This window comes from Zootermopsis nevadensis, unplaced genomic scaffold (genome assembly GCF_977971745.1).
Source record: "Zootermopsis nevadensis isolate Lab colony 2312 unplaced genomic scaffold, Znev_1.0 Znev_ptg000007l, whole genome shotgun sequence".
Lineage (NCBI taxonomy): Eukaryota > Metazoa > Arthropoda > Insecta > Blattodea > Termopsidae > Zootermopsis > Zootermopsis nevadensis.
The window spans coordinates 2,308,081-2,330,238 of NW_028259139.1; the positions used below are offsets into that span (position 1 = coordinate 2,308,081).

Genomic DNA, 22,158 nt, shown 5'->3' on the forward strand with positions numbered 1-22,158 from the left:
TGCAGCACTACATAATTAATTCACATACACTTGCTCTGCAATGGAGTACACCACAACAGGAAAAATTGAATATTGTTTCTTACCGGCTGACTAGCGCTACCAGCACTGAGTCATTATTGCGATTCTCCCAATGTAGTGTAGATGGTAGCACTTTCTCTTATGATAGGTTATGTTTTATTAACAAAATTCAGAATTATAGATGTTTTATAATCTGTGCCACCGCTAATCTACTTTCTCTCCTACTCTTATAATATTGCGTTTCTAGCTAGTGTCAAGTGGAAGTAGATAACGAGCTGTAAAAGTTGGAAAGTCCGGAACAGTGGTATATTACGTCTATTTATGAGATGCAGTTAATTTGGGCCCATGTCGTGAAGCAGGATTTTATAGGGTGTAATAAATAAGTTTTGTGATTTTAAGAAGACTTGTCATGTGTCCATTCTACTACAGTGGGAAAGGGAAAGTGTAATTAGATAACCAGTCACTTCTGTCATTTGGAGAACATATGATTTTTCAGAACTGACGATTTACAGCAGTAAAAGTACCCAGTTTTTAAGATGGCTTTTAATTTCACAGAAAGGTGGGAAAATATTGCCTTTAGTTGAACTTACGATATCACTTATAATAATAATTTACTAAATGAAGTTTTTTTTTCAGTGAGCTTGTGAACGTGTCGTTCTACACTTCAAGAGATAAATGCGTGTATTATAATAGAACCACCAACAGGATTTTTACATCTGCTTATGAAGGAATACCAGAAAACTTGCTTCTTAATTTCTTGGGATGGATGGTAGGCACTTTTTTCATTGTGAAGGCACATGAATAATGACTATTATCTTCCAGACCTTGTACACATCGTAATCTGCTGGAATGACAGTTATTGAGGTCTTTAAAGTGTTTGTGTTAGTAGAATTGTGAAAACTGAAGTTGGGTGTCTTCTAGGATGTTGCACTATGTAGTCTGGTAGACATTGATGTTTTAGAGGAGCTTGCTGTCGCCTCTATTTGAGTTTGTGAGAGCCATGCATGGAAAAGTTGAGCTAAATATAAGAACATTTTTCATATTTACTTCTTGCTTTTATTTTTTATTTATTCTGTATTTTTAGTTCATTCTTTTATTTATTTTCCTTATATTTTACTATCCATGTTCTACACACTTTATTCCCATGTATCTTGCTCTCCTTCCTGGCCTTCTGCATGCCTGAGGTCCTCCTACCCTTTACCCATTGGCTTACTTTTTTGTTGGCCCTCACAATGGTACTCTACCTTCTCCTATTGCTCTGGCCAGGGCTCAGCCTTGCCCAACCTGCCCCTGTATGTAACTCAACATTTCTGTGCACAACTTGTTTGCTCTGAGATTCGTACAAACCCATAAATAAATTTTGTTTGTCAAAATTCATATTTATTGATTATTGTAGGAAATTGTACTTACTTGGATTTTGAGAGGTCATTCATGATGTAATTTTGTAAAATTCATGTTTCATGCATGTTCTGTGAGAATGATTATCCTAATGTAAATTTAATTTAGAATACAGGTGATACTGAATGGAACACATTAGCTACTGGTATATGCTGATGTTCATTTGTTTGTGTAACACACAAATACTATGCATTTAATTCATGGCTTATTTAACAGTTCTTTCAATTGTGCAGTTCTTATACTGCAAATGATGGGATGATTAGTGAAAAAATTAACTTGGAACATGTGCGTTCCTTATTTGTGACTGCCGACCAGGTAAATGTGTGCTTGAACATATGCTGGAAAGTGTTGCATGTAACAGTCTATGTATTATCACATACTATTTGTACTGTAATTTGCTGCATAATTATCTGCTTCATCTTTTCTACTCATGATGTAGTGTTACTAAATTATATTTATTTTCTGTTTCAGATTCTTATGATATTATTTGCAGTGCTGAGAAAACGAGCCTGGAATTATGGTAGAATTGCTCTTGTTCAGAAAACAGAGGAGAAGTAAGTAAACATATAATTCATTGGACTCTAGCCTATGTTTGTGATTTTGAAGGCAAGTGATTAAATATTAATTTAAACTGAATATGACAAGTTGATAATTTCTTGTGGTTAAAAAGAGTGAGTGATACAGATTGAATATTTAGGTCTTCCAGAATACCTTGGTTACTTTTGTGGTCTTTAAATGTGTATATTACAGTCATCTTCTGAATTTATTTATTGCTTCTATATATAAATATATAAATTGTTTATTTAACACTATAATTTTTAAAAATAATGTGCAGAATTACAGAAGTACTTAGGTTCCATGGACCTGTGGTATTTCAAAATGATGTGTAGCTTGCTGTACAGTGTAGTAGAGTTTTGTTTAACTGCGTGAACAATAGAGCTGGCAGCTCCAGTAATGAAAGCTGCTAAGAGGGAGTACATCATAGTAGTGAAACGGTCCTAAGAAGAACTGCTTCGAATGATGGTTGCATCTGGAGATAGGAATATTGTTTTGCAGGTGGACACAGCTGTTCTATGGAACAATGGATGAAGTGTTGGGGGCTTCAGAAGTGGAATCTGTTGCTTCCCTGGACTCCAGTATACACATTGATAAGGGCTTCTGCTCTTGGTTTACAGCTGTATTTAGAATTAAGTGAGTTATGTTTCATTTTCATATTTTGTGAATTAAACATTCTTACGTACAATTTTTTAATTATAAATGACATTTTTCTCTCGAAGTTCTGCATGTAAAACATTTTTAATTGTAATATTAAACAGTACACGTTGTTTATGGAATGTGTTTCTAAACAGTTCTAGATTATTTACCTTTCATGCTAAATGAAAAAACTTGGCAGTGGCCAGATTTAGACACGCTGGGCCTCTCAGATATATAATGATAAAAAAGTAGAAAGGAAATGTAAATATCATTAATCAAAATGTTACAGAGAACTAACAACTGATCAGTAACCAACAGTGATAGGCATATGTAACTCGAGAATATTTGATGTCAATTTGAGGAAAAATTGTCTCAGTCTTGATTCAGATGTTGATTTTTAATTTCATTGTTTAAGAACTTTCTGGTAATTGCTTTGTGGGGTAGCATGCAAACCTGCAAAATTTTGTAACATTCTGTGCACACAAACTATCATTCAGTATTGTCATTTCTGATCCAATATTTGTGCTTTTGAACCATGAGAATTATCTTTCTGCTAAGCAGTGTGTTGCCATTATACTAAAAAATATTATAGGATTTTTACACTATGAAAAGTCAATTGAATCTTATCTCTGATGGTGATTTGGTACAGGTCTTCATAGCACAAGTGTGCTTTATCTGTATAATTTTACTTGATATTAATCTAGAAGTGCTTTATTTCTCTTGTAAGAGGAACATCAACATAAACACGATAATCTCTCCTTAAATGGTTTATAGTTTCACTTAGCTGTTCTTTCAATGTGTTTAAATCAACCAACATTAGAAAATATTTCTCATTATAATATGCAGGACAGCAACAATTCTGTGAAAGCAATTCATTGTTGTAAGTTTTAAGGGCTTTAAAATAATATACTAAAAATTGAAATGTTTAATTTGAGTTTGGTCACACATGTGCACATGCGTGATTACATAAAAATCTGTTTTGCTTGGTGATGAAGTGTTTAGAACATACCAGTTTTGATATTTGCCAAGAGAGTCATTCTCCTTGTTAGATTATACATGACTTTCCTCAGACTTAGTGCTTTTAGTCTGACTTATACTTCCTGACCTAAACTATTATTTTAAATTTTATTGTTTGACGTTACAGAACTTCAGCAGTTAATACAGTTTTTTGAAAGAATGAAGGAACTAAGAAGACAGCTCACACTCACTCATTCACACACACATGCACCCACGTGGGTGCGCGCAACCCCCCCCCCCACACACACACACACTTACTCGCTCACTCACACTCTTGCAATGTGCATGAACGTAACTTGACATTTAGTGTCTTATATCATTCATAAAGTAAATAGTCGTATAGTCTGTTGATTAAAATGCTTGTAGTTGTCTTCAGTTTTTATTATAATAAGGGTTATGTGCAGGGACGAGAACATCCTTCTGAAGTGTGGACCTGATGCGGTGCAGTACCTCTCGTTCCAGCGCCACATTATTGTTTATATGCTTATCATGATGATAATTTCCCTTACCATCGTGCTACCCATTAACTTCCAAGGTGATTTAGAAGGAAATGAAAAGACATTTGGCCACACAACACTTAGTAATCTTGATCCTAAGTAAGTACATCTCTCATTGTAGGTTTGTGTATTGTCTCCTTTTTATCAGGCCATACTCCGTGTACACTTATTTTAAAAATCTGTTGTCATTAAGATAATGATCGGTATGAAACCATCAATCATTAATGTGTGATCACAGAGGTATTGATAGAAAGAGTGAATGAAATGTTTGTACTTCAGTAAATTGTTTCATTTGTAGAGTGTACCAAGATTGGCCTGATTTTAATTTATGATAAACCACGAAATGAACAAATTATTTTTATTTATTGAAGAGAGTTTTGTTATGAAAACTGTGTAGGAAGGATTATATGTCTATTTATGTATGAAGTAAAACATGGATTATAAAGGCAATGAAATAATAAGATGTTTTATAGTCAAAACTACAGTAAAACCTTCAGATATTGAGAGACCATGGATTGTGGCAGAATACAGCATATGTGTACAAGTTTTTCTACCTTGATATAATAAATTAGCTGCATTAGCAAAATCCTATAAAACAATGCTTAAAATAACCCATCTTCTAAGTTTTCTTAACTATTGTAAATTTAACCACTTGTTGAAGCATCATGATAGTAACATGGAATTACTACATGATCGTGGTAATTGTATCTTTATATGAATTTTCATTGCTATGTTAGCACTTAGTATGGTATAATTGTATTTCCAGTTCTAATCTTGCAGAGGAACAGTCCAAAAGTGATCATACAGAGAACATGGCTAAAGTAAAGTAAAGTTTGTCCCACTATACGCCATGTAGGCGTTTGGGGTGAGAGGAGGTATAGCTCCTCTCTTCCTTGACCTCGGCACTAGATGGCGGTGAGTGGTCAGCATCACGCCCCGGCCGGCTTTACCCCCGGGAAAGGACCCAGGTACCCATTGTAGAGGAGGCTGGGTGGGCCCCAGAGCCGGTCTGGACGCAGAGGCTAGAGGAAAAATCCTCTGCCCCCGTCGGGGATCGAACCCCGGTCGTCCAGCCCGTAGCTAGTCACTATACTGACTGAGCTATCCCGGCTAAGAATATTGTAATTTTGAAATATTTTCTAGAGAGCTCATTTGTATTTTCATTAATCTTTTTAGTTGCATTGATGTCTCTTATTTTATGCTATCTAAGAAGCCTAGATTAACTGGATTCTTGAAGTTTGTATACAGAGTTTAAATAATTATTAAGGTAAATTTACATCTGTCTAACATAAGAAACAAGATTAAACACATCAAGACACCTGTATTCACACACTGATTTGATGTGTCCCTTACCTTGTGATCTGTATTGCAAATGTCAATGTGATGTGTTCACGTTTCAGTTCTTCATACCTCTGGACACATGTGACATTGGCTATCCTGTACTTGCCACTGGGTATCATCATCATGCGCAGATTCTCTGTAACAATCAAGTTCGATGAGAGAGATACAAGCGTGTCCAGAACTTTAATGATTACAAAAATTCCAAGCAAGAATTGTGATTCAGCTGATTTACACCGACATTTCCGGTGAGTATAAATTAAGAAGAAAATAAATGCTTAAAAATAATTAGTTTTTCCTTTGAGCACTGAATAGTTCTTCCAAAACTCAGTTTGTTTAGTGAATGACATTAATTTTATCTTCTTTTCCTCATGTCAGACAAATGTAACTGAATCTGGTACAGTATGTGCCCGTATCTGTAGTACTCCACTTCCTTACTGTGACTAGCGTGAAGTGTTTTTGAATTCTGTATGTTAGGTACTCAAAGTGTGCAGAAAACACTTTCATTGCAGAAGAGTCCACTGTCCTGTGAAAGAGCAGAAAGAATACAGCATTGTGGATCTGTAACTGTTCTACCACAGTTCTTGCGATGTTACCTGTTGTTATTTATATAAAGGGGTGAGACCGTGTTCTTATGGAGCTGTGGCCAGTAGTTTGACTGTATTTACTTCAGAAATAAACACTGCAGACCACCTTATGAACCAAGGAACTGAAATGTTTATTACTTACCTGTTTCAGTGAAGCGTACCCAGAAATTGAGATACAGGACGTTCAGTTGGCATACAATATCTCAAGATTGAGTTTGATGGATAAAGAAAAGTGAGTAGAAAGATCCAGACGAATCAATAATTTAATCATCTTGTAGTGCAAGTAATGTTATTGGATGAGTTCCTCTCCTGTTCACCTTGGTTTGGATCTAATTTGTTGATCTGGTTTGTTCAGGAATGCATCATTTGTTTTTCCTGTTACTAGTTTTGTAGGTGATGGTGTTTGTTTGCTTCTGCCACCAGGGGAGTGGAATAAATATTTCTTTTGCAGGATCAGTCTAATCAGTGCTAGTCACTGTGCAATTATTTAACTTTCTGACTGCTCTTTATTAAACTAGAGTAATTGTCATTGTTGTTTTGTTGTTGTTATTATTATTACTCTGATTATACCACAACTTGTCTTTGACGTAAAATAGTAATTGTTTTCTGCAGGGAAAAGGTGTATCAGGCCAGGCTGTACTGTGAAAGTTACATGAAAAGTAGTGGCATGAGGCTGGACATGAGACCTTATGCATGTGGAAATATCTGTGGTTGCTGTGACCTGTTTGGTTGCCCTACTGTAAGTAACTGCTTATCACTCCTCCCTTTTTGCAATTACTTATGTAACTATAGTTATGTTTTTGTGTGTTAAGCTTTGTGCATTATTAATATACAGATTGAGTCAGAAGTATGTTTACAAGCTTCGTGTGTGTGTGTGTGTTCCAGGATCAAAATTAAGAAAAAATGTTCCTATGAACATGGAGTCGCAAATGTTTCATTTTTGAAATAATAGCCAAAAATAGGTTTCAATGAATTGACTTCTGAGTCATGCTGTATAAGTAGAGTGAAACTTGGTGACTGCCAGTGACAGAGACTAGCTCTATCTAAGGGACCCAACACCTGAAGACGGTGACAGAACCAGCCTCCGAAATGTCGTGGTTTCAAAGAACAGACAATGGAAAAAGCCCTGACAATGAATAATTTTAAGTGTAAACTACCGTCGTCAAAACCCTTTAGAATTGAATTATATGATACTTTGTTGATAAGGTTGATGCTATCGAGTACTATGCAGAGGAAGAGGTTCGTCTTCAAAATCAGGTGGACCAGGAGCGTGCGTCTGCTCTGAAGACTCCCCTTGGTATTGCATTTATCACATTGGTATCTGCGGAAGCTGCTCGCAAGATATATGTTGATCACAAACCTTCTTGCAAATGTTCAAACAACCCGCCCACTTCCAGTGTGAGCCGCCAGCTAGAACCACACAACTGGCAAGTCCAGTTTGCTTCATCCCCCAATGACATTTATTGGTAAGAAGACATGTCTCACTTTTTTGACTGAAATTTAGTGCCTTTATTGAACTTTTGTTTTATAACTCAAGGATATGAGATATGACATATATAATTTTTTATAAAATTGCATAATATTAAGATGGATTGTAAAGAATAGCTGTGAAATGGATGGAATTGGTCTGGTGTATATTCCATTAGTATGCTGTTTTTTTAATGTGATGATGAACCTCTGAGATCATAACAGGAAATTTTTGGCTAGTTGAATAACTATCAGCTGTCCAAGGAAATTGAATGCAGTTGATAAAATGTCCTGCTCATAAAATGAAATATTGAATGTGTCGTTGCAGGGAGAACCTATCAATTGCGTCAAACTACTGGTACATCAAGGCTGTGCTAGTCAACTTCTTCCTGTTTCTGGTTCTGTTTTTCCTCACTACTCCTGCTATTGTCGTTAACTTTCTTGATACCATGACAGTGGAAAGTGAGCTAGAGAAGATGGTGAGTTTGGTTAAGCTTTGGTATTCATGTTTGATGTAACTTTTTGTTGATGTTAATTACATAAAAGTGGACTGAAGAACATGTATGTGATGTAGATTCTTACTTCACTGTTCATATCCATAAAATTTACTGTGCATAAAATGTGTTATGGTAACTTTGCCATGTTCAGTCTTTATTTGGCCCTCCTGGTCTCTGCTCACCCATTGAGGCAGTTTAAAATAATCCAGTTCTGAAACGTATGCTGCTGCTACAGTTGATAGAATGATGGCTTCTAAACAGGATGCACAGCTTAATTTTGGCTCAGATTAGTGGGGAAATAGTGTTCTCTGCATTCTGAAAGTCTGAGTTATGACAGAGGTGAAGGTCTCAGTCTGTGTAGTGCAAAATCTGTTTTTTAGGTCTGATCAGGCCTGGAATTTGGAATTGAAACAAGAGTATTACCTGTAAACCATCAAGTCCCTTGGATTTCACATACTAAACTTATCAAGTATATACTTATAAGTTTGATATATGTCATTAAATTCCACATGTATCCATGCTAGATGCAAAATTTGTACATTTTGTTATCATATTTATGCAGATTACTCTTTATATATCGCTTGAAATAAGACATTCATGAAATAGCATCATGATTTTGTTATTACATGTGTCTCTGTTTGGCCCAATAGCACTTTAATACTTTTGCACTGCATGGGTCAACAAATGGTTGAATCTTAAATACACAGTCAACTGGTGGACACTTCATTATTTGAGAAATGGCACAAAACAGTTTTGAAACATTTCTTTATGCTATTTTAATTCAGTAAATGTTTAGACTAGTAATTTAGGAGTCGTGGCTTTTTATTCAGTTTCATTCCAAGCAAGAACCCTACATCATCTTACCAGTGATATTGGCTTTCTTTTAATACAAGATTAGTCAGTGATTATCTTATTATGCAGTCATCAAGCCAGTATATAATAAAAAAAGTGAAATACAACAAAATGGCTGGTGAATTTGACTAACACTGATGGCACACACCTAATGTGACACAAGAAAATGTACCACTGATTGATGCACGTCTGTTTCTTTGTTTTCTAAATATTGTATATTGCAGTAATAGAATTCAAAGCATTTGTGAAATATATTGGCTATTTTTTTAACATAACGGTCAGATCTTTAATTTTAAATTCTGCGAAATTTTTATTTTTTAAAGTTTAGGGAGTAAAACTGTAAAATACTGTAGATGACTCTTGTCATGTGGTTTGACAATATGCAGCCCAGTGACAAATAGGAGTCTTTATGGATAAGATCCTTTGATGCACACGGTAGCGGATCACAAAGCATTGATTGTGAGGACTGAGTTTATTCTTTGAGCACATAGGTAAGTAGGTATAAGAGATGTGTCGATCCTTTGAACTTTAAAACAGCTGACTGATTTTCATGAAAGTTACTATGAATATTATGCCACTAGTGGCCACTCTAATCTTTTACTTTTTAGTTTTGTGCAATTGGTAATAACATTATGGTAGACACACAAACATGTAAGGTGGGAACTTGTTAAGTTAACCACTCATCAGCATACCTGTCAGTTTATAAGAAAATTTGTGTAATGTGTTTTGTACTTTCTATTGAATTATTGTTCATTGGTGGAAGTTTTGGTTTATTTTCAGAGTCCTATTCTATCAGAATTCCTTCCAACACTCTTGCTTTGGACAGTAGCAGCACTTCTACCAGTGTTGGTCTCATACTCAGACCAGTGGATTTCACACTGGACACGTTCTGAGCAGAACCACTCTATCATGCGCAAGACATTCTTTTTCCTGCTTTTCATGGTGTTGATACTGCCATCTTTAGGTCTCACTAGGTATGTACTGTGATTTAATTGGTACTAACCCTGAGATTGATGTTCTCATGGCACTGAAGATGCCATGTGTAAGTGTCTGGGATGTGACACTATGTGATCTTCTAGGTGGTTACCAGTTGTCTCCAAAATTTGGTAACCACCTACAGAACTAGAAAGCATCACAACTCAGGAAATGACAACTTACAGTATTGTCCCAGTGTATAGCATAATTTTTCCAATTATAGAAACACAAGATTGGGAATATACAGGCTGAGTCAGAAGTATTTTTACAAACTTTGTACAATACTTTTCTTTTGCTTAACACATCTAGTGTGAAGGGCTTTGATATGTCATTTTATGCTTTTAAGTTCATTCATCTCTTAATTCTTTGTCTCTCAAGTTTTTATTTTGTTTGTGACTGTATTTAATTTTTCCACAGTGCTCAGGCATTTGTTGACTGGACAATCCATGCCCGCAATGAAACTTACAGATGGGAATGCTTGTTTCTACCTGACAAAGGAGCATTTTTTGTGAACTATGTTATCACATCTGCCTTTATCGGAACTGCACTGGAATTGATTCGCTTCCCAGAGCTGTTTGTGTATACAGTTAGACTCTGTCTTGCAAGGTAATTGGAACAAAATTCCATGTTCGTTGTTAAGTATGAAGTGTTTTCTTGGAAAAAATATTGGTATAAAAAGGGAACTAATGGCTGAAGTTAACAGCAAGTAGGATATTTGAAAATTAACATTACACGTATTGTGTAATATTGCGGTCACAATATTTAACTTCATAAATGCCTGTTTTAATGTGTGTTATGGTGAAGTTTGAATAAGTCAGCATTTAATTAAGTTTAGTACTGGTATAAAATTTTTTTTATTTATAATTGAAATTAAACTTTTGTCTTCTTGGTGATACGGAAACACTTTGGTGTCTGCATGATGGTTATATATTATCAAATATCACAGATTCTGGTTTTAATTAAAAATTTGCTATGCATGTTGCAGCATACCGAACATTGAATATAAGCTAACTACATTTAACCTAAATCCGCACATTGTCTCTGAGTGCAAACAACTAAGCAAGCCACTGAACTGGTACTTATGCAACACTATGTACCCGTTATGTGCAAGGATGATGTTTCCTGTGTGTTGAGACACAACCACCACTTCAGTTAAGTGGCTTGCTTGGTTGTTTGCTCTCAGAATGAAGTTAACACATTATGGGAAGACAATGTCTACGCGTTTTATCTCCCGCAACGTGAGGCACAGTGCACCAGAACTCCCAACCTCAAATTATCCTCAACATCTGGCTTCACTGTGTGAATCTTAATTTATAGGAACTTATTCAATGGAATCTCATTCATATACCAGACATATAACCAGTATCCAATGATAATCTTGAAGATTTTTATCTTTAACCTGTTAAAGCCTAGTGATACATACAAGAAGCTGCTTTAACAGTTAGTAAGTTTGTATTCTGTATTTATGGGTTCAGTATGATTCTCAGAATACACAATGATTATGCCCTTAAACAGCATTAACCAGCTATTCTTTGTAATGGTGAGGTGTGTTTTCTTTGCAGTATGGACTGAATTTTTAAATATTATTTAGTCAAGCTTCAGCTTAAGAGGTTTAATTGTATTTTGGGAATGAAAGTTGATACCACATCAGACGTTTTGCTTGTGTTATTCATGAATCACTGTTCAGCTCGAAAATACTATTGCATCATTTTATTTAAACACAAAAACAGTTTTTATATTTTCACTGCCAGCCGTTAAGTTTGAATGTTCATTCCCCTTTTGAAAAGGAAATGCTTGGTGTTCGTAAAGAAGGTTGAGAAAGTTTATTAGAAAACAACTGGAAGCTGACATACAAGTGCTGTATCTTAATTTGATATTCTTAAAATAAGAATGTTATAAATTCTTGACCAAGTTCTACTTCCTTGCTTATTTATTTACTTTTCAGTATATGGTAGCATACACAGTGTTAGTTTGACAGTATCCATGTACAGTTCAGAATTTTGACTAGCACAATATAGTTTAGACATCTGTTTGTATTGTCACAGGTCACAAGCAGAAACAGCAAGTGTTCGTAAAACCATATTATGGGAATTTCCATTTGGTGTGCAGTATGCATGGATGCTGCTTATTTTTGCTATGACAACCATGTATAGTCTCGCCTGTCCCCTTGTTACTCCATTTGGTAAGTTGGCAAATCTTGTTTGAGTATGTACTTTGTAGAGCTGTAAACGTTATAACACAAACAATTAAAGGATTTGAACTTATCTGCTCAGGGAAAATGTATTATGGAATTAGTTAATTGTTCAGTAGGAGAGTGAGTGAGTGAGTGCATCACACTGCAAGCAGGTAGTTAGGTAGTAAGGACGATGAGAAAGGACATTTACCTGCTGTGTTATCTCGTTGTTCATGCAAGAATTAATTTTCTAAAAATATATTATCTGCTTTATATTATTGTACCTCAATAATATTCCAAAGGGTGAAAACAGTGCTGAAGTTGGCATTTATATTACCAGGTCTGTTGTACATGTTATTGAAACACTTTGTGGATCGATACAACATCTACTTCGCATATGGACCTTCTAAGATCAGCTCCTGTATCCATGCATCAGCAATCAACATTGTGATAATCTCCATCACTCTGCAGCAACTGAGCTTCACATCATTGTCTATTCTCAGGCGAGGCTTCAATTATATCTCTGTCTATTCGTTGGCTGGATTCTGCATCACATTACTATTCCTGTCAGCACAGATATTCCTCAACTGGTTCAAAGGCTTTAGTCCAATCTCTTACCAGGTATGTCCAGTATTACAGTGATTATGGCAGTCTTAATAATAAGGGAAAGTGCATAATGTGTATGTTCTCTTTGCAGAAGTCAGCGATTTGTTGTACTGGCTACAGAGTCTGCACCGCCATTCTTGTCATTTCATATCACAGTTTGCATCCTGCTGTTGTCCGTTCCCATTTAACGGTGTGTTGGTTGCAAAAGAGTTGCTCCAAATTTCATTCCTCTTTCCATTCTGTTTCTCCAGTACCCAATTGTAAGGTTCCATGGCGGGCAACAGCAGATGTCTGATATCGATGAGGAGATAATTTATTTTATCTTTACTAAAATAAGTGTGGTATACACTTATGGCAATGTTAAAGTGTTCATTGCAGTTTTTAGATGTCCATATGTTTGTCTGTCTGTTGGTCATGTCTTTCAGTCAACTCCTACAGAGACTGCCCATAGGAACTAAGAACCCAAGGGGCAAAGTGACCCCCAGGTCTTACACTCGGTATTCTTAGTCCCCAGGGTTTGTCCCAGTGGACCTTTTTCCCTAGGATTCTGTTACCTGCTGGGCATTTGCTTATGATGCCCTTAGCTTCCTCCCAACTTCATCCCAGTGATTACTTTCCCTGACTTGGCCTGTCAACATTGCCCACCATGGGGCTTTGCCCTCCCAAGACCTTCTTCTCACTGGACTTAGAAGACATCCCTGGGCTTCTCCTGTCCTAGATTATACTTCCCTAGGCTTGCCACCCCTAGGGCTAAGCCACTTCTGGGCTTGCATCCACGTGGGGCATTCCCAGGCCTCCCCCTCTGGCTTTCTCCTAACTGGGCTTTACCATCCAGGCCTTTTTCCAGCATGATTGCTCCCCAGGGCATAGCCCCTGCACTTTCTTCTCTTCTGGGGCTTTACCCACCTGCTTCGTCCCATGGCCTTGGCCAAATCCAGGCTTGTCCTTAAGATTCAGTTTGCTGCTGTCTGTCAGTGGCCGTATTTATACACTGTGCTCTCATTGTCCATGTTAACTATTCATACTGCCATGTGGTATCTGTCTCACATTCAGTAGTAAACATTTAATTCTAGCTGGGAACCATCTGTCATGATGATCTTCAACATGTCAGTCCATCCAGGCAAATGCCGGGGTAGGATTAAAGAATAGATTATCTCCATTTCTTGCATACTCCTTCACAATCATCCTACCCGCTGATTCACTGTTATCATGGTATCACATAATCTCAGTAGGTGATACAGTGTTATCAAGTATTTAATGAAAATTGTTCGTTCATTTATTCATCCATTCCACTATCTGTAAGCAGTACTGAAAATGAAAATTGATTATTGCATCAGGTTCTCAGCATTTTTTAGTAATTTTTTTCAAGTTTTTGTTTCAAGCGTCTTTCTTCCTGACCAGAATTATCGATCATCTCCAAATTCATCAAACCATGCAAGCCCTGGAAGGGATGGGTCCATGCATAAATTTGTGCCATACGTACTTCAGCCCTCTCGGAACTGTCAGCATGGTGTAGTTAGCATTCAGAGCCCTGTGGAAGGCCTTTCCATCCTGCAACGGACATATGGGACCCAGGCTGGTGACCAGGGAGATGTGGAGACAATGGTGTCTCCAGACAGCATACTCTCAATGGATCCAGAAGCTATCATCTCACATGATAGAGTCGCCCTCTATCAGGACTATGATGGTTCAAATACTGAAGTATAAACTGAACAGTCTGGTGAAGACTGCATTTTTATCCCCCTCAAAACTTGCAGATTTAACTAGGGTATGCTACTACTTTTTGGTTTTTCTCATGCCTGAGCAGGATATACAGAGCAGAAATGTGTATTGGTTTGAGAAGAAGGGGGTGGGCCTGACTTTCCTTGGCCATGAGATAATAACCAGGCAGTAATGATAGCTCACATTCAGGTATTATATGCTTTGAACTTTAAGAAGCACCTCTGTTGATAAATTTTGTCAGTATGTGGTTCTGCCTTCAGATGTAGAGTCTTCTATAATATTTCAGTTCTCCTTCTCAAACACTTCCAGAAAAATTGTAAAAGTCAGTGATATTAATATAAAATGGAGACTCAGTACCACATAGAATAAGAAATTCCATTTCATTCTCTTAATTCTAAGAGACTGATGGTCTAAGTTACACTAGACTGTCATTCAAGGAATCATATATTCATTACTTGGCCAGATCTAGATGCAGATTCTTCAGTTGTATGAACGCTTCTGGAGATGTAAAGAATACGTGGTTCAGAACTCATATTAAGTTGTTTATCCTCTTTGCCAGTGATAATCATCATAGCAATGAAAGTAATAGAATAACCTCATGAATGACTCACTGGATGTATAGATATCAGGAAATTTGTAAGATTACACTTGGAGGCACTTTTCTAAACATCAACCACCATTTTAATTATGAACATTCTTAATTCAACATTGAGAGACTGCTTCATTTATACATCAATACTTTTTTGTGAATAAAATTAAGTGGGCATTGTGAAATAATGCTATTAAAATGATGCAGTACTATTATTCCCAATACCTTTATTATTGGTGTAGGTAACCTTCTATGTTATATGTATTTGCATATTACTGGTAGCGGTTTAAATTTGAGGTCTAGTCATATCGGAACATATGTTTTTCCCAATTGCCAAAGATGTGTGATCTACATTTGTGTCAGAATAAGGCACTATATTTTCATTACCTAGCAATTGTTGAATCACCATTCATTGTGGTGTGAATTAAAGTTAACTTTCATGTCTACACATTTTTATTTAATAATTTAACACACCCATTATTTATTGAAAATGCTTATTGGAAACAAGATTATTTATCTTTCTTTATTTGTGGGTTTTAAGTGATACTGTTATTAATTGTTATTTTATCTTTCTTAGGGCAGTTCAGGTTTTGGAACTAGACCATTATTTAAATGTGCAGTTTCTGAAGTTTGTTGGTGTTGCCTTAATGCCCCTCGAACTGCAGACAAAGTTTTACTGTAGACATTTCCATATGATTATATCTTCTGTATTATGTTTAGTGTGTGCATTTCAAACAGTATATTATAAGTTAGAATATATACAATGGAGTGCTGATTATCTGTGGTAATTGGGGGGAGCAGGGGCCCATGCAATTGAAAAACATGGTAATGGAAATTATATTTTATTAGAATTATAATCATCCATGTAAACAAATTAGGAACTTATACACAGAAACATATGTATTTACATTGCAAAACATCGTAGTCATTTTATCAGAAAGTCTGCAGTTTTTGTTGATTTTTCTGTTGGCCTCTTTCTTTATTATATAATTACACACCCATGAACTTGTAAAAAGTCAACATAATGATCATCTTGATTTTCCATGAAGTAAACTGAAGATAAGAAAAATATAACAACATATTAGATACAGTCTGAGACCATGAATAATTGAATCCTGGATAATCAGTGCTGTACTGTATTATAACACTTTTCAGTGTGAAGTATAAGTTCCTGACATTCATTACGTATTGATGTTTCTGCAGTATTTAAAAATAAAATCATAGCCCTGGAACCATGTGGTGTGTCCTTGTGCTTTCTTTTGTCCTTTGTAACTAAGAACTTATCATACTTGCTGCTAATTTAAGTTTCCCTAGCAACCATGACTAAAATGACAAAGCAGCATTTTCAGTTGGGGAAAACAATCACTTCCATCAAATGTACATTGAAAATGGTACATCAATTTATTAAAGCTTTTACTGTGGTATGTGAAGCTTTCGTGGCAGTTATATCTTTTTAGAAAAAATATTTGTGTTTTGTTGCTGGCTCGTAATCTTGAGTGAACTGCCTGTCTTGTGCAGGTACCACTGAAGGCTGAGAGCTAGCATGACTGTAGGCACTAGCTATGAAACTGCAAGCTGTTATTGGTGCTGGAGAGTATGTTCATTTGAGTGGCAGTTGCAGTCATTAGCAGTGATTATGCTGAGTTGCGAAAAACTGTACATATAGTTTAAGGAATTATTTTATTTTATCACATTATGTAACATTCCTTTTGAAAAAGTCTTACCTTGTGGAATAATATAAACTGTAGTGAATTTTACACCACCGCCTTTGATTATTGAAGTAAAAGAAAAATGTTACATGGTATAGAACAATACTTATGTTTAAAACCATGAAGGTTAGAGAACTGTCAGAGTGTTTTGAGACAGTTCACAGTTGAAAAATCTAACAGTCAACACATGCCCCTTTTATAGGCCTAGTTATGTAATGTAGCATTGTTTTTGAGAATTGGATGGCTCGTGTACTAAAAAGAAAGTGAGTGTAACATGTCTATACATTTGTACACATTGTAATGAACCTCCACTAATTTGTTTATTAGTAGGAGCTTTTTAAAAAGCCTGTTATTCTACCGGATTGTATTAAAACTTTAATTTTTAGTCACAATCTTATTGAAAAAAATCCTGATCTTCAGCTATGCTTAGTGTTAGCAGATTCCTGACTCATTTCTTCACTAACAGCAGCAGTCTCACTAAACAGTATATATACTAATACAAGTATTTTAACAAAGATTAGAAAATACTTATAAAAATAAGTAAACAGATGGCTTAAATGCAATTTAACTCAAAGCCAGGATAAATTACATCTGTAAATCCCAAATATTAATGTTACTTAAAAGAATTGTTTTGCCTTCTTTTGTGTACATGTGGAACTTGATGTATTTTGAGAGAATTTGAAGTATTTGAAAACAAAGTTTGAGGACCAGAAAATGATTAAATTGGGAATAGAGAAAATTATAGAATGAAGAACTTTTGTAATTTATATTGATAGCCAAGAACATGAAGTAGTGACCTTGAAATGGTTGGGCATAATTTCATGAGGTAAACATAGGAATTTATCATACAATGGAACTGAAGTGTCCTCCACAAAATTAAATTGCTTCCCCAACTATCACCATCACCAAATGTGAATTTGACGTGGTTTCCACCATGATCTGTCAAACCCACCTCCATTCTTCTGTAGCTTCCTATTAAGCACTCCTCTTGAGATTTCTTGATGTATAAAAATTTTAAATCATTTTATGATACTGTACTGCATAATGTCTCATTTATGGACAGTTATGGAAAAGTAATCGTTTTCCACAGCTACAAGTCTGCGCCATTCCTTACAGAAAAGGAAACTTGCGGACAATAGTAAGAATATGTTACATTCTTGTCTATTTACTTTCAGTATCACAAGTTTCTCAGGCTTCTGGAATCAAATATTATTGGTCAGGTTTGAGATTCTATATTTCTCCTTAACCGATATGTAGACTTACGCACATGGTTTATAGATGAGCAAATCCATTTAATTAATTACTATATATATATGTCTGTATGAAGCATTTTTGTCAGAATGATGGTGCCTTTAATAATGAATTTGCATAATTTATTCATGATGCTTTAGTTGAATAACTTCAATTTAGAAATAAAGAGGACTCATTTTTGTATATTGTCAATTATATCCTTATAAAGTATCTTCCTTTAGTTGTTCTGTCTACAAGGCTATCCCTCAGTGTAATTTTCTGAATTATTTTGAAATGTTTTGTGAGCTGTACAGGATATGTACTATATCGTTCAGTTGTGAGGAAAACAGTCTGCAAAATGAAAGCAGCCATAGCCTATTTTGGGTAATATTTCAGCATTTATCTGGAGGGACTACGGAAAAGTAGAAGACAGCCTGTAAAAATATCGCAGGGCCAAGTTTCAAAACCTGAACTACCCAAATAGGAACCAGAATTACAGTTCATTATACCGAGAGTTTTAGTCTTAATTTGTCATATCAAAATGGCATGTAGTCATACTGTAATTTAAAATAATTATCAGCACAATTATTTCCTTTATCTTATTTTAAGACTGACTTGAGAGAAAAGTCATCTGTCTTACCTACAGCCATGTAACTACCAGTATGGTGCTACAGATTATGAATAAACTGTCAAGCTGTTTTAGAAAGTTATGAAATGTACGCAGCTTGTCCATAGGCTCTAGATTTTTAATTTGCGTTAAAGTGAACTTTTGACCATAACATAGAACAGATGGGGTGGATGAGCAAGGAACTCAAAAATAATATTTGATCAAACTCAGTTCATCAGTTTTCAGGTTGAGGTGACAGCATAAAAACCCCTTTTGTTTAATTATCTTCTGGTCTCTTTTATTACAGTGTTAATTGCTTAATGATGACATGTACTGCAATACAGAATCCAAGAACTGTTGAGTTTAATACCACACATCACGTGTCACAGAAGCATACCACTAAAAACTTTTAATCCAAAGTCTGGTTGGTAATCCCATAATATGAGAGTATAAGTCCTCTATTTCCATAGGATAAATGTTAATAAAATGTGAATAATATGCAGATTAAACATATATTTACAGTAAAATGTATTCAATTATATTATTATTCATCAGTATTATAAATGTAAGTTTGCTTAATTTTACTAAACATTAGCATAATTATACATACTCAAAGGCTGAAATAATTGAAGAGTTACATCATGAACATGATTTCAGTGAAATTAGCTTCTGCTTCTCCTGTAACAATTCCTCATACTTTTTGACATTGGTAGCCTTACGTTGTTCCAGGGCTGTAACAAGTGGGCCTGACACCACTTCTGTGATGTGGCACAAAGCTTTAGTAAGAACTGGAAACAATAATATGAAATGATAAGCATCATTTACTAATTAAACAGTCCAGAGAAGTGATCTTTAATGTGAAGTGACTACTGACAAGCTAAATTGATATGTCACTTGTTTCCTAACACCAAGCTCAGATCTTTGGTACAATGAAAATAATTCAGACAGTAAACTGAGACTTACCAGCTTTATTGTTGAGCTGTGCAAGGACACTGAGGAATTTGAGCTTGGTAGTCAAATCATAACTATCTTTCTCCTCTTGGAACAGGATTTCAGGCAGCTCCACCATTGACTGCAAGGCATAATATCAACACACCTTAATAGGCTTTATGATACCAGAAAACCATACACAAAATTAACAAGAAAAGGACAGAATCTCACTACAGGGTCTGGAATAAATGCATATCATCAGAAAAATTTTCAGATTTGAGGTTTTCACAGAGGTGAATATGAAGATTGCTGTCTTCTGGGTTGTTGTGTTGTGTAGTATGGTAGATGTCCATCAATGTTTCAGAGGTCACGCTGCCTCCGTCATCAGGGTGATGAATGAGCCGGTCCCTATAAACCTAGCACTTTCCGCTCGATTGGCTCATTCATTGCCCTGATGACAGAGGCAGTACGACCTCTGAAATGTTGGACATCTACCTTACTACACGGCGCAACAACCCAGAATATAGCAATCTTCAGAAAAATATTCATTTGGGTTCCTCTGTCCTGAGTACCTTTCATTTGCTAAAAAAGGGAAAGTTGTTAACACCATGAAGATGTGTATAGTGGAGGTAGGTATAGCTCCACTCTTTCTTGACCTCAGCACTAAAGGTGACTGGTCACATTCACAGCCCAGCTGCTTTTCTCCTGAGGTATGTGCCCCAGCACCCATTGGACAGGAAGCTGGGTGGGCACCAGAGTCAGACAAGCAGGACAATTTTCTAAACAATGGCCATTTACTTAGACCTCTTTATATTAAACGTTGGAATACATAAAAATATACTTCACCTGTAAGCAAAGCTTGGAAAGATTTGTAGTTGGTTTTATGTGTAAAGGTACTTCCAGACGAATAAACTGTGGTGCTTCACCCTCTGGACTCTGATTAGTTGACTGAAAACATGTCACCTGCACCTGCTGTTCCTGTGCATTGCAGAAGAAGACAAAGTTTACAGTGATCAGATATCAATGCCACCAGCAACATTGGGCTCACATGGATATCAGTTCAACCCATAATAGTGTTTCCTTAACCACCTTTGCATGGCAAGGCTGTCATTTGTGATGTGATGGGGAATATGAACTCTACGTGATAATTTTATTCCTGCACTCAGGAAACAAATAGTATTATTGGTATATGATTAATATCAGTAATTAATACCTACTTTTGTGGACTTATCTTCTGTAAAAACAGAAAATATGATTCCCACAAAACATTCATCCATCATTTGATACATAGCTTGTGTCCTCACATCTGAAAAAAAAGACATTATGGATAAAAATGCAGCAGATTAGTATTAGTCTTCATAACAAGAAAAGCTAACATAATCATGCCAAACCAGGAATGAGCTTTGGGGGGGGGGGGACATGGACCATGCAGGTTGAGAGATAATCTGCACTTTAACCAACTTATATGCTAAATATAGAGATAATTTTAATTTTGAAGCATAAGAATAACTTATTTTTTACTCCATCGCACCACATAAAAGTGCATCAATAATTACTGCTAATATTTTTGCACATAAATATATCCTTACCAACATGAGAAGGCCATACTGTGATGTGTGGATGTGAATGGTACCAACCAAGCACTCGCATAGGTTGTCCTAGTTCGTGAGTCAGTTTATCTGCTTGAATGGCTGCATTTGTTAATTGCTCAGGTGAAATTTCAACTCGATCCTTCCGTTTATCAGAACGCCTAAGCATAACCACAGCAGATATATGTGCAACCTTTACGGAATCTATCTGAAAAGCAAGTCAGAACTATAAAAATTTGTGCAACTGCCAACCTATTACTATGTTCAAGATCAACTGAATTATTTGAAGATGGCTCTGGTATAAGTTTACCGACATTTTAGAGGTCCTTCCTGCCTCAATCATAAGGGTGACGCTTACTCAGCCCTGGGTAAAGGCCTGCTGCACATCAAGGGCTTCCTCAGCGGTGTGGAGAAGGCTGTTGGTTCCCTGCCAGAGGAAGGCAACGCCGACTACAACGGGAAGATTGTGGCCCTTTTAGGGACCGCTATTTATAGGAGGCTGCCCAAGGACCCCACTGAGGCCGTGGAACGGAGGGCCACCTTCCTTCTCAATCATCCTCCTGATGATGGAGGCAGCAAGGGCCTCTGCAACGTCGGTAAACTTCTACCAGACTACACGGCGCAACAACCCAGAAGACTGCCATCTTCAAACTCACCGCCGTGAAAACCTCAAATCCTACGAATTATTTGAAGTCATTTTTTCTGAAAGCTTATGGAGACGGCAACTGATGCCCCGTCGTTAGCAATGAAGCTCGTAGCATAGCAACCTTTTACTATTTCAGTGTGGCTCGGTATTACACAAAATGAACGAAAAATGTTAATTTTACAATCCTAACCTCTCCTATAAGAAGACCCATAACCTCTTCTTTCTCAGTTGATAGCGCATGCTGTAAGCAAACCATGTAAACATCTGCTGCCAAATAAACACAAGTAAGAGCCATGATTTATATTTCTGTTACTCTACTGATGTTTTCACAAATATGTCAAACGAACAACATCCCTCCTCCCCTACTTTAACGTCGCAACAGTAATCGTAATTCTCAGGTTGACCAATATATGAAGTGATCCTGTCAAATGGGAATTAACTAAATATATATATGTCCGTATTAGAATTACAGTTGAAAATATAGCATCCAATGCATAAATTGTTTATTTTAGCAATA

At 36.2% G+C, this 22,158-nt stretch overlaps 2 protein-coding genes across 3 annotated transcripts; one reads left to right on the forward strand and one right to left on the reverse strand.

Annotated features, from left to right (window-relative positions):
* Window positions 1-181: 181 nt before the first annotated feature.
* Tmem63 (transmembrane protein 63) lies at window positions 182-17,024 on the forward strand. The gene is made up of 15 exons (XM_022075819.2): window positions 182-577; window positions 655-787; window positions 1,888-1,970; window positions 2,473-2,607; window positions 4,032-4,223; window positions 5,525-5,710; window positions 6,201-6,281; window positions 6,662-6,788; window positions 7,256-7,515; window positions 7,845-7,995; window positions 9,646-9,839; window positions 10,258-10,446; window positions 11,886-12,022; window positions 12,354-12,634; window positions 14,021-17,024. Exons 1-15 carry the CDS (start codon window positions 555-557, stop codon window positions 14,324-14,326), a joined length of 2,478 nt encoding a protein of 825 aa, XP_021931511.2. The 5' UTR covers window positions 182-554; the 3' UTR covers window positions 14,327-17,024.
* LOC110835531 (lys-63-specific deubiquitinase BRCC36) lies at window positions 15,757-22,063 on the reverse strand. Of its 2 annotated transcripts, none has more exons than XM_022075826.2 (7): window positions 21,832-22,063; window positions 20,996-21,203; window positions 20,624-20,712; window positions 20,253-20,384; window positions 19,440-19,548; window positions 19,087-19,264; window positions 15,757-15,983 (listed from the first exon to the last, which is right to left on the reverse strand). In XM_022075826.2, exons 1-6 carry the CDS (start codon window positions 21,934-21,936, stop codon window positions 19,116-19,118), a joined length of 792 nt encoding a protein of 263 aa, XP_021931518.1. In that variant the 5' UTR covers window positions 21,937-22,063; the 3' UTR covers window positions 15,757-15,983; window positions 19,087-19,115. The 2 variants fall into 2 exon arrangements, with proteins under 2 accessions (XP_021931518.1, XP_021931520.1); XM_022075828.2 differs by lacking the exon at window positions 21,832-22,063 and adding an exon at window positions 21,652-21,776.
* Window positions 22,064-22,158: the final 95 nt, after the last annotated feature.

Excerpts from the sequence above, each read along its gene's own strand:
- Tmem63 (XM_022075819.2), top strand. The coding sequence starts at position 555 with ATGGCTTTTAATTTCACAGAAAG. Across the intron at positions 2,608-4,031 it reads ACAGCTGTATTTAGAATTAA|GGACGAGAACATCCTTCTGA; the intron begins GTGAGTTATGTT and ends GGTTATGTGCAG. Across the intron at positions 9,840-10,257 it reads CCATCTTTAGGTCTCACTAG|TGCTCAGGCATTTGTTGACT; the intron begins GTATGTACTGTG and ends ATTTTTCCACAG.
- LOC110835531 (XM_022075826.2), bottom strand. The coding sequence starts at position 21,936 with ATGGCTCTTACTTGTGTTTATTTGGCAGCAGATGTTTACATGGTTTGC. Across the intron at positions 20,713-20,995 it reads AGTATGGCCTTCTCATGTTG|ATGTGAGGACACAAGCTATG; the intron begins GTAAGGATATAT and ends CTTTTTTTTCAG. Across the intron at positions 19,265-19,439 it reads ACAGCTCAACAATAAAGCTG|TTCTTACTAAAGCTTTGTGC; the intron begins GTAAGTCTCAGT and ends TATTGTTTCCAG.